This window comes from Leptinotarsa decemlineata, unplaced genomic scaffold (assembly GCF_025532065.1).
Source record: "Leptinotarsa decemlineata unplaced genomic scaffold, Ldec_3_MD MMD2_tig00026307_RagTag_RagTag, whole genome shotgun sequence".
Classification (NCBI taxonomy): Eukaryota; Metazoa; Arthropoda; class Insecta; order Coleoptera; family Chrysomelidae; genus Leptinotarsa; species Leptinotarsa decemlineata.
Window position 1 is genome coordinate 16,659,887 of NW_027412681.1, and position 13,202 is coordinate 16,673,088.

At 34.5% G+C, this 13,202-nt stretch overlaps 1 protein-coding gene across 1 annotated transcript; it reads left to right on the plus strand.

Annotated features, from left to right (window-relative positions):
* The first annotated feature begins 7,420 nt into the window (after nucleotides 1-7,420).
* Nucleotides 7,421-8,792, plus strand: Tssk (Testis-specific serine/threonine kinase). Its single transcript, XM_023169246.2, has 2 exons — nucleotides 7,421-7,928; nucleotides 7,980-8,792. The coding sequence occupies exons 1-2, from the start codon at nucleotides 7,624-7,626 to the stop codon at nucleotides 8,704-8,706; spliced, it is 1,032 nt and encodes a 343-aa protein (XP_023025014.1). The 5' UTR covers nucleotides 7,421-7,623; the 3' UTR covers nucleotides 8,707-8,792.
* Nucleotides 8,793-13,202: the final 4,410 nt, after the last annotated feature.

The window sequence follows — 13,202 nt, forward strand, 5'->3', positions numbered from 1 at the left end:
GAACGACGCCATTTTAAATGATACCGATCCGGGATACTGAAATTAGATGAGTTGAAAATATGAAATACCGCACATCAAGTGAAATTTACAGCTGAAAAGTACATACATATCATAACATTATATTATTAAGAATAAAGTGAGTTGAGTTTGTGACTAGAAAATTAATACGTCGAGAGAGTGAATTTTTGTGTAATTAATAATTTTACCGAAAACATTTATAAATGAGTGGTGCGCTTAAATTTTGCTAATAATAGGCTATATATTTGTTAATAAAATTTCATTTGCAGTAAAAATATCAATCTTCGAAACACAAACAATGTCTTTAACAGTTTTATGAGTGCAAAAGTGAAATTTTAAAATGGCTTCAACCTTTCTATTTCTTAGTTTTCAGTTGGTGACATATCAATTATATTTTTCCACTGTACAATACAAAATTACTTCTTGCGTCTTCAAGAAAACTTTTTTAAAACTTTTTCATTTTATTGGTATCGTTTTCGGCAGTATTATATTTCATAACGCCTACTTGGAACTACTAAAAGACTCTTATAAAACTGTCTTCTGATTTTTTTATAAGTATCGCTTGCAAAACTGCAGTAAGGGAAGTCTTTAGAAAACTACTTTTTAAGAGTGTTGGACAAATTTTATAGTAACTGCCAAAATTTTTATAAAACTGTTTTGTAGTGTTTGTAAAAGACCTTACAAAATATTGATAATAACTATAATGTTTTATAAAACGGTGCCAATTTCCTATTTATAGCAGTTTTATAAACACATTGAAAACATTTCTGGGAGAAATGTAGTTTTATAATTTGTTTCTCCGAAACGTTTCCGCAACCATTATAAAATACGAAATTGCTAGTTGGGATGTCTTGGCACAAACATGTCGCTGGAATTGCAAAGGCTGCTTCCCAAAAGCTTGAACATACCTCAACAACTTTTAATGCTTTATAAAGCTCAGATCAGACCTTCCTTTGGAGTATTGATCTCATGTATGGAGCTCTACCCCCAAACATACCTTGAAGTTGCTGGATTCCATCCAGAAAAGAGCCATCCGCCTGATTGGATATGCGAACATAACTTGCAACCTTGATAGTCTGGAGCATCGAAGATAGGTTGAAAATTTGTCTCTCTTCTATAGTTACTTCCACAGCAAGTGTTCAAGTGATATGGCGCATTTGATTCCACCATGAGCGGTACATATCAAAAATACGCGACGGACTGTGACTGGTCATAGTTTTGAGGTTCAACTCAGTACACCTCGAACTTCACTGTTTAAGAACTCTTTGATTTGGAGAACTGCGTTCATGTAGAATAAACTTCCTGAGAACTTTTTTCCAAATGGATTTCATCTCCAGCGATTCAAATCAAATGCACAGGCACCGCTCTAAGAGTGCCTTAAGGATTTTCCTGTAGTGTTTGTGTTTTGTCCTTAAAAAAAATTAGGAGAATAATTACTAATACTAAGATGTAACTCAAAGTTTGATATTGGCTCAAACGTAAATATTTCCTTTCCATATTTCTCTATTATGTTATTTTAAGTGATTTCGAAAAGATTCATTCTCATTATCTGAATATAACTTTATAAATCTGAGTTATGTTCTAAATTGTGTTATAAGAGGCCACTTACGAGTATATATCATGTTCACACTTTCTATTTGGGTATACTGAATTCATATTCAAATCACTTTAATAAATGCATATTTACATTTTTGTTGAATTTGGTTAATCCCTTCTGGGCCGTCCATTTCAGACTTTTGTTGATTTTATGCAATTTTGTACTATGTGCATTGAAGTGTCCACTCTTTTGCAGTCGTGACATACTCGTATAGGATCAGAAGGGTTATGAAGGGTAGTTTTTACTCTACAAGGATAAACCTGATTGATTGCTTTATAAACCGACGCCCTCCAATCTAAATTGATGTTTTTATTGGATATATGGTTCCATATAGTTGGCCACTTACGATCGGTGTGTTTTTTCTTGGATAAGCGGAGCAATTTTCCTATTTTTCTGCTTTTCATTATAAAATGTCTTCGGGTTCAATATTTTAATTTCCATATTCAAGTTTCCTTATACTATTTTGGTGCTTCTTAGGTTCTTGTGTGCGAATGAATTGCCTCTGAGAAAGCTCAACAGTGGTGTCTCATAATACAGTCTCGTAATTGTACAGAGAAGGGCATTCATGAATAAAGAATTAGCCTAAAGCTCAATATCAATTAGTTTCAGCCCTCCTTCCTCATATCTCAAGTATAGTTGTTTTCTTCTGACTCTATACAAACATCCGAGCCACAAATTTTTCTATTAATTTCAACGATTTCATCTGATTGTGATTTATTGAGAGGTAGAATATGTGCGAGAAACTGAACTTCAGAAAGAATATAAGTGTTAAGGTATCTTTCTCATTTTGTCACTGATCATATTTATTTCCATATTTCTGAAGATTTTCTCCAATTCAAATGAGCCATTTCATTGAAATCATTAACTATAATCATACCTAAGCCTTTTTAGTTTCACCGTACGATAAAGGTTCGATAGTTCTTGCACGCCAGTTCCTCAAAGCTCAAACTTGCGTGTTTGTTCCGCATTCGCTCTTATCTCATGAAATTAAATACATACATCCAAATTCCGTATATTTTTTTCGTGTCAGACATAAATAATGACATCATCTGCATATGCTTTGACTTTATGATTACAGAATCAATTTCAATAGGATCTAATGTAAACTTACAAGTTTTATGAACGATTCAAGAGATAAGCAGAAAACCAACACCGATAGGGGACATTTTTGTCTCACCAAACATTCAATTGCTCCTTCTGATCACCCCTGTATATTGATATTCTAAACAATAATGACAACTCAATGTCATTCAATTTTGACACTCACTGATACTTCCAAACCTCCCATCAAAACTTCTATTTTAAATTTGTTGTTGTGTGATTGTTCATCTTCAGAATTCATTCCATAATATGGCTGACGATGAACCAGCAGATGAAACTATTGATATTGAAGATCCAGAAGAAGCGGAAACTACGGGGGGTGAAACTACAGGAGTCGAACCAACTACCGAAACATCTACTCCAGAAGATGATCCCAAGAAACAGACTACTGATATCGATACCGACGAAGAATATGATGAAATGAATCCTGTTGATCTTAACTTTTCACCGATAGATCTCGTAACTTCCATTTACAACAACCGGTACTACTGGTCCATATTCAAAAGTACAGTTGTGTTTTGTATTGCTCTGAAAATGGCTCGCGAATGCAAAATGTTGAAAATACCGATGAAAGAGTACAAGCCATTCAATAGATGCAATCATTTTTTCTGATGAGGTTGTTGTTTTTCTCTAGTGAGTTGTGATACATTCGACATCTTCTGGTACTGTCAAAAAATATATATTACCATTTTAAATTGGTGAATCAATGCATTTTTATTCATTTTATAGAAACATAGATTTGGGTTATAGGTACCTATACCATGCACTAACAAGAGCTCTCAGTCTGGTGATACGGAGTGGAAAGGGAAATATAGAGGATATGATGGATAGGGTTTTATGTAGGTGCTATGGAATTGTTGACTTCGTTGAATTTTTACAAAAAGTAGACTATTGAGAGACTAGTAAGTTCAGAAGTAAAGATTACTTCACAATAAGAAATTCACTAGTATTATCTAATTCTTCAAAATATTCATCATGATACAAAATAAATATTCGTTGATCAATTATGAAAATCTGACAGTTATTCAAGAATGTTACGGTTAAACCTTATCAAACTCTCAATAACATTATTTCAAACTCTTCAGCTTCATTATTTCTTGCGATAACTGTTGATTAAAAAATTGATCTCAAAGACTGCTCGCTAATAATGGAGGATCCAAGTGATTGATTCAAAGAATAATAAATAAAATAGAGACATCCATAAAAATTCAATAGGAGAAATCCCAAGAATGAAAAAGTATATTTAATAAAAAAATATGGTAATAATTGAAATAAAGAGTGGTAATAAATATGGTAATAAAAAAGTAAGGTCAAATAAATATCACTGTTCATAAATTGTGTTGGGTAAATATATAGTGAAATATACGTTTATGTCAAAGCACAAAAATAAACATTTATTTTTATTTTCACTATTTTCACTATTTTCACACATTTTGACATATTCACATTTGATGTTACTACCTCTATCGTACCCCCAGAGGGTGTCACCAATTTTTTTAAATGGATCACCCTGTTTTTTTGCATTATCAGATGCTCCAAGATGAGGAGATTTCAACAAAGTATAAAACATATGGTCTGAAGCTTATGTTTCGGGAGCTACAAATTATTTGAGTTAAAAACGAGATACCCTGAATAACTTTTGAAACAATGATTTGCAGGACAAATAAAAAAACAGGTCAACAATTATACAGGAGGCCACATTTTGAATTATTCGTTCTAGAGACAAATGGAAGCAATAAATCAGAAAAAGAGTTTTTTTTTATAATTTCTTGAATCAAAATCTGATGACTGGACAATGAAAAGAAAAAAATTTTCTATAGTAAATGTTCAAAAACATTTTCATCGATTTCCATTCAATGGTACAAATGAGCTTCCATTGCCGCCCTCAAATTTTTGAGAATCTCGGGAATTATTTCACCGCAATGCCTCTCAAATCTTCTAATGTTGTTGATTCTATCTCATACGCTTCAGACTTCAAATGACCCTATTGAAATAAATCTACGGAAGTGATATCCGGAGAGCTTAGTGGCCATTCTGTAGGAGCTATTCTGCCAATCCAGCAACCAGAAAAATGATCATCCAAAAATTGTCGCACTGGAGCTGCATAATGAGGAGATGCACCATCCTGCTGAAAAACTATTTCGTTTTCGAATAAATTTATGTCCTCCTCCATCGCCCTATCGATGCCCGGTATTACTCGATTTTCCAACGTATCCAAATATTTATCACTAGTCGAATTATATCATCGATGAAAAAAAGGTCCTATGATGTGGTCACTTGAAATTCCTGCCTAAACATTCAGTTTTTGAGGTCGTTGGGTATGAACTTGACGGTATTGATGAGGATTCGTATCACTCCAATATCGACATTTTGCCGATTCGCCTCTTCATTCAAATTAAACGTACATTCATCCGAAAAACAAATCTTATACAAGAAATTCTGATGCAAGTTGATCCGTTCAGTAAGACTTTCACAAAACTCGATACGTCTATCGAAATCATCTTCGTTCAATTCATGAACTAGTCTAATCTTATATGGATGAAATTTGTACTTATGAAGGATGCTGAAAACATTTGTACGACTGATTCCTGTTTCTCGAGACAACTTAGTAAGAAATTGCAAATTTTCCATTAGTCCAACGTGCCCTAAAACTGCAGTACAAATAGCTTCATCGTTGATAACTCCTGAACGGTTATGCTTTCTATTGTTAACAGATCCAGTTTCCATAAATTTGTTCAATAATTCTGAAACGACTTATATCTGATTTATTTATTGATTTTTTTGTTCCCATTGACTTTTTGCCCTTCCACATATTATTGAAAATATGATGAGATTTTCATAGAATTTGTCAATAAAATAAATAGTTATGCTCAATTTTCAGAGTGCACCTACACTATTTATGAACTCCACTGTACTCTACTGAACTCTACTGTATGCCTCCAGAGTACTTCCCTGATATTTGTCGTTTTCTTTTGTAGTTTCTTGTTCACAAATAGATCTCAAACTTTTTCACGGGAAGGACTTGCAATCATCCTTAATTGAGTTAGAAGATAGGTTGTGAAACTTCTCAAGTTCGTATCTCTGAATCAACACTGTGAGGTGTTGGATGCTTGGTTTTTGGGTTCTGGTATTAACAATATAGATAGATAGATAGTCACATGAAATGGGACACCCACATAAAAAAGCTCACCATCAAATTGGGAAGCTTCATAGCAAAGTTCAAACATATCAAGAAAATTTCTTGAAATAAGATACTTCTGAATTTTATACTTCGCACTGGTGGAATCGCAATTGAGGTACGGAATAATAGCTTGGGGAGGAGCCCACAATAATCAAATGAACGGACTCGACGTACTCCAGAAATGGATACTAAAGATAATATACTCCAAAGATCGATTATATTCCAGTGATGGAATTTATCAACTAGCAAAAGTTTTAGATACTAAACAATCATTTTCAAACGTCTTGATAGTGAAGCAGAAAAAAGAAGGATCTAAAAATTACTATGTGCACATGTATAATACTCGGAAAGGAGATAACCACCTCGCAGAGCCTTTCGTCTCTAAAACAATATCCCAGCATTCATCATATTTCCTCAAACCCAGAGTATACAATGCAGTTCCCAGTGAACTGAAAACAATCAACTCGCTGAGCCTATTCAAGAAAGAACTGAAAAATTGGATTGGATCAACTGATCGATATAAAGAATAATTTATGTAATAATACAATAGGACCAGAAGACTGTCCTACAGAGGTCTTCGTTTTCATTGTAGACTAAGTTTTCTTCAATGAAAAAGTATGGATACTATAAATCTCAAAAAGCTTCATTTATATATATATGTCTGTGTGTATATGTATGTATGTATATGTATACGTTAATTGATTTTTCGTCGACATCCTTTATTATTTACTATCATTATTTTCTTTCATTGTTCCACGACAAGTATATGTTTTTTTGGATTACTACTCATATTTATTCATTCATATTTCATTTCATGATATAATACTATGTAAATTATGTACAAAAATATCATAATAACCATTTACCTACCTGCTTAAATTAGTATGTATTATATAATTAAGTCTGTCATTTGTTCTAGTGAATAAATATATTATTATTACTATTATTATTATTATTATCATTAATTCTAATATACTTCAAATAGGTGAATTATTTCTGTTTCGATTGCATTCACAAGTCACGCTTCTACATATCTAATTTTACTTACCATTAAAGGAATGTATTCGAACAATTCTTTAAAATTTTCTTATGCCGAATCTGTATTTTGTCCTTTTTTGCCTGAATCTGAAACGACGGTTCCGATCAACATGATAGGAGAAGAAGACCGTCATTGCTTTTCGTCTTATGTGACAAAAACGTGCAGAAAATTCCCCAATGTGACTACGAGTATGCGATTTCTCGTCACGAGATAAAGGATTATCCAATCCTTTATCATGCTCATACCTACGAATTGTCAAATAATTTGAGTTAAAGAATTCATCTGATTCTGGCTAGTTTTTGCCTCTTTCAGAACGTACTTTTCTACACAATGCTTGAGAACCAAATACAACAAATTTCTATGTTCAAAAAAAAAAGAACCCATGTCCCTTATTCAGTACACCGCTTTCTCAAAATCATCACACTGAACTTGGCTGGCCTCTGAATATTTTTTAACAGAATGAGTAAATATTATCATCAAGTAACAGTGGAATAAATAATTTTTGTCCTGACACAATACAAGTGACATTTCCCCAAATTTCTGTAGTCAAAATCCATGTCTTTGCAATATATTCAGAGGAAGTTGAGAGAAAATTCAAGTGCTTAATGTGTGCCCACGACCTGCCTGAATGGATATACTTGGAAAATCAAGGGTGAAGAAAAAATTCTATATATTTACTGACACCACATGGCGACTCGCTTGAGTCCCAGAAATTCAGAGGTTAATGCATTGGAACAGAGGGGATATCTAATTGGGAAAAAAATTGGGCAAGGCTCATATGCTACAGTGCACCTTGCCGATTATGTCGACAGTACTGGGCCAAAGAAGATGCGCTTGGCATGTAAAATTTTCGACAAAGAAAAAGCTCCCAAAGATTTTTTAGAGAAGTTTTTCCCTAGAGAACTAGAGATACTGACAAAAATCGAGAACCCTCACATCATTCAAGTTCACAGCATCTTACAAAGAGGACCAAGAGTTTTCATATTTATGCGGTAAGTTCTTCTTTACTGGCTCTCACAAAATCTGATCAATTCTTCCATTAGATACGCTGATAACGGGGACCTTCTAGACTTCATTAAGAAAAACGGCGTTGTTCCGGAACAGCAAGCAAAAATATGGTTCAGACAAATGGCAAGCGGTCTCCATTATCTTCACAGCAAAAATATAGCACACAGGGATCTCAAATGTGAGAATATCCTGTTGTCTAGAAGATTCAATGTAAAACTGGCCGACTTTGGTTTCGCGAGGTTTTGCGTGGACTCCGACAATAGAAGAATCTTAAGTCAAACCTACTGCGGTTCCGCAGCTTATGCAGCTCCTGAAGTTGTAAATGGAACTCCTTACAACCCCAAACTATCAGACGTCTGGTCCTTAGGAATTATTCTATTCATAATGTTGAATGCATCAATGCCCTTCGATGACTCCAATCTGAGGAAACTACTCAAGGATCAAATGACGAAGAACTGGGTGTTCCGCTCTCGAGTTAGAGACACGTTATCATCCAGCGCCAAATCTTTGGTCAGGCATTTGTTGGAGCCAGACCTGACTCAAAGGTTGACCCTAGAAAGAGTTACACAACATGACTGGTTAAGGTTGCGCAGAGATAGACCTTCGCTTATCGGCAGATTGGTGCATTCGGCGCCACATGGACAAAACGCGGGTCAATCAGCACACGTAAGTGGGGAGTACGAAAACGAAACCGTTCCGGGGGATTATCAAAATCCAGATAATAAAAAGAGTGAAATGATGATATCTATGACAGATAACTGACGTCTAGGAATAATTCATTGAAATTAATTTTCATGATTTATCTAATTGTGTAACTGACAAAAATAAATTGTTGAATTCGTGTCAAATCTTAGTATTTCATTCGAAGGTAAATCATACAGGGTGAAAACATAATTTACTAGTATATAGATTTTGAAGTAATTGTTTAGATTATTTTGTTGATTTCATTACCCCTTCATGGGTAGATACAAACCGCAATGACTATGTCACTGAATAAGGAAAAAATTATTTGAACATATTTTATCATTCTATATGTTGTTATTATTGATATTCTTTATAGAACACGAAAGCATATCAATCGCAAATATCTGGTGAAGTTTTATATATTCAGGATTTTAATATTTATTTTACATATGGAATCTGCAAATGTCGTGATTTTTTTAATCATTGAAAAAACCAAAATAAATCTATACATAAACACTCGCACTCAGAACCAACTAAGAAGCTATATTACCCGAAGAAATTATTGAATTCCTAACCACTTTGCAGTTTGTCAATTCATCCATCTCACTATCATAGATAAAAATAAAGCAGTTTATAATTCACTGAAAATCATTTCGGAGGCTGAAATTTGCATACGTTTTCAAAATTCGAAAAATAATCAACTGATCACCAACTGATCATCTTCATGAAGAAGATTAAACTAAAAATACCTACAACGTAAATAGAACATACAAATACAAATCAATTAACAGAATGTAAGAGAAAAGAGGAAAAAAACACCTCAAAAGTGCTTCTTCGTTCTCTCCTTTTCATAAAAGAGGACATATGCCTCCTCACTCACAAGCGAATTAGGTGAAATTGGGCACACATTTGAATCGTTGTATTCATGCCACGTGCCACTTCAAGGGTGTCTGCAATATGCTGTGTAATGGCCGTTGTAAGTAGTCCCACTGTGATTCGAAAGTGCATATAGATTATAACGACAAGGGCCACATTGTCTGCTGCATAATTGCTCATATCTAATCCTTCCAAAGAAAAGTCGATGACAACATTCAATTTGTCTCTGAATCTTTCCGTTGGAGAGAATCTTTTTAAATGAATTACTAAAATACTGGGAAATTTATGGATTGATAGGGACTTTGTGCGTATTCTTCTTTCCTTGCACCCCGAACACGTTGGTTTTTCATCTCCATCCAGAGTTTCCTCTCTTGTGAAGGAATCTAGGCATTGTGACAAAATCAATTGGTCAGTTCTTTGTGGTATGTCGAGAGACAAATCCCAGAAAAGAACGAAGGTTACTGAAGAGTATCCACAGTGTGAGCACTTCATAGTGGATTTTAATTGACCAAAGAAATTGTCTACAATTTTAGAGTTGTTTATGTTTAAATATCTCAGCCAGGACTCTTGCGCTTTTCCGGTGTCACTCAAATTTTCGTCAATCAGTTTAGGTTTCTCAGTAATTCTATTGAGGTCCTCATGTAAACCTTCTAAAAGATATCGAAGGAATTCCTGAACGTCTTGATGGGCAGATCCCATGAATCGAGGGGCAAATTTTTGAATCTGACTTTTCAAGTAAGCAGTGTTTATTACTCTATCAGATGAATCTTCTGACCACAATTCCTTGATAACTTCTGCGAATGCTTTGATTAAGGCACCTTTCATAGTAGAAATACTAGTATTGATATCTTCTATGTATGTATCATTTTTTAAATATTCCAGCAACCATCTCGTGTTTGATAAACATTGGATTACACTGTTCATGAAACAGGTGTTTCCAATTTTTTTCAACCCATTAAACCCAGGAGTTCTCACTGAAGAATGTAATACTGAACTAATGTTGTAACTGTTGATTCTAAGTTTGCTACTGCTTTCTTCTTCTGAGTAATCACGGATTGGATAATTCACCCTTTCATTGGATCAATGAGATGAGGAATTCGAAACTGAGCTGTCCAAAACTGAATTTGGTAGAAGAAGATGAGGAAACAATCTCTCGTCGTGACTAGAATATGAATATAATTTGGAAACAACGGGATGAAGAAAAATTTCATCCAGTGAATGTGACGATGAAATGGTGCCAACAACAGAGGCTGAATTACCACGCTGTATAGCTAAACTAATTTTTTTGGATCAGAAAGGTGGTACATCTTTTTTCTTTAGTATCTTCAGTCATCCTTCTGCCAATTTCATTACCAAAATTCAGAGATAAGGGGCCAAATACACCGAAAGTTTCTACAGCCACAGGATAAAATATAAAATTATTTTCAACATTTCGATACTTCTGCTGTTTTGCTTTCTCACTGGTTAAGGCAGCAGCACCTACATTTTTAGACGTTCCAACTAAATGAGATGGAGACAATGTGTCCGTACATGTGAAATCCCAAACGACAGCTTTGCCACATTTCCAGGGAACAAGGGTCATTCCATCAGGAAGTTTGCCATCATCACGGCTGGTACCTAGTGGTTCTAGGATAGAAGGTATCCCGGCTGATATCAAGGCCCTTGATAACGTACAACGTTATCTTTATTTATACTATAGGTACCTCTTCTAGGTAAGTGTCTTAAACTAATTTCACGATATTGCCTTATCTACTAATCTTGAAAAAAGTTTTACAGGTCAATCTAATAATAATTTTATTTTAACAAGCTATATAGTATACTATTAGGTATTGGTCCACCATTGTTATTCATAATATTATTATATTTACTTATTTCTGCACTCTCATAGGCATCTAGATGCCCGTTGTTGTTAACTTGTCTAACTAATCTTAATGAACTAAATAAGGTCTATGAAATGGTTTTGTTGCAAAATATGATGGGCGACTGTTGATTTTTCTGGTCTTCCATATTTCAGATGTGCTAAGTGTTCCTTATATCTTATTTCAATAATAGATGTTTCTGTCTGTCCATAATATTTTGCATCGCAGTCCTTACATTTACTTTTCCGAATTCTCGACTTTGTCTTTTGAATGAAAGGCTCTGTAGTGCTTGACTTGTTTTGAAAATCACTTCATACCTACTTCCTTGAAAATCTTTCCAAAGTTCTTCGTGTATTGTGAACCTCTCATGTGTGAAAGGAAGAGTCAAAAGACGATGCACTAGAAAATTCAGCTCAACACGTTTGTGCTGTCCACAGTGATGTGAACTGTCAGGAATATACCTGTACACAATTTCCTTCCTAAATACATCGTATTCTAGCCTTCCATGTTAACTCCCCATTACCAAAACGTCATGAAATGGAAGTTGTCCTTTATTTTCTAACTTTTACGTGAATTTTATTCATAGAAATGTAACAAAGACAACAAAGTAGTAATTCTGAATAAATTATCCAGCAACCCGTTACCAAAGATGATTAGCGAAGTAAAAGACGTCCTCAAGAAATGCGACAACATACTTACCCTTCAACTGAAAGGAACTTACAAGTTTCCAACCCAAAGGTGTCAAATCTATATTGTCTACCAAAAATCCACAAACCAGGAAAATAAATGCACCCATCGTGTCATCTATTGGATGTCCTAACTACCAAATAGCAAAATGACTCACTGAGGAATTTGCCTATTGCTGAACCAGGTTTAAGTATCAAAAAATCCTTAGAGTTCATACAACATACAAAAAACATCGTTCTGCAAGAAGGTGAGATTTTGGTTTCCTTTAATGATACTTCCTTATTTCCTAGCGTTCCAATTCCACAGACCTCACCTCAGGGAATTACTAGAGAAAAATAATTTCAATAATAACGAAATTGATGAATTCGTTTCTCTCACTAATTTGTGTATGGAACAAAACCGTTTCCAGGAGGAAGGTTGCTTTTATGAACAACCGAAGGGAACGGCTAAGGGTAACCCCTTGTCCCCCTACCTGGCAAACCTGTTCATGAGCAGATTCCAGATGGAAGCCAAAGAAAAGTCAAAGTATTTTCTTAGGATATGGCTGAGGTATGTGGATGATGTTTTTGCAATATTCGATAACAGAAAATCGAAGTTTGAGGGCTTTGTTTCCTTTTTAAATAACATATTTCCATCTATGAAATTCACGTACGAGTTATAAAATGAAGGACAACTTCCATTTCTTGACTTTTTGGTAATGAGGGGCCAATATGGAAGGCTAAAAAACGATGCATTTAGGACAGTTCACATCACTGTGGACTGCACAAACGTGCTGGGCTGAATTTTCTAGTGCATCGTCTTTTGACTTTACTTCTAACACATGAGAGGTACACAAAAGAAAAACGGACAATACAGGAAATAACAGTCAGTAACGGTTTCTGAAGGGGTATTGTGTTTAATATAATAAGGAAGAGAAAGTTTAGGTTAAGAATGAACGAAATCTCGACTTCTTAATACGACGAAAACCAAGATAAATATATCTCAGTTCCATACCACCAATACATGAAGAACTTTGGAAATATTTTCAAGGAACTAGGTATGAAAGTTGTTTTTACAACAAGGCATACACTACAGAGCCTTTTAGAAAATCCAAAAGACAAAGTCGAGAATTCGGAAAAGTCTGGAATTTACGAAATTGAATGTAAAGACTGC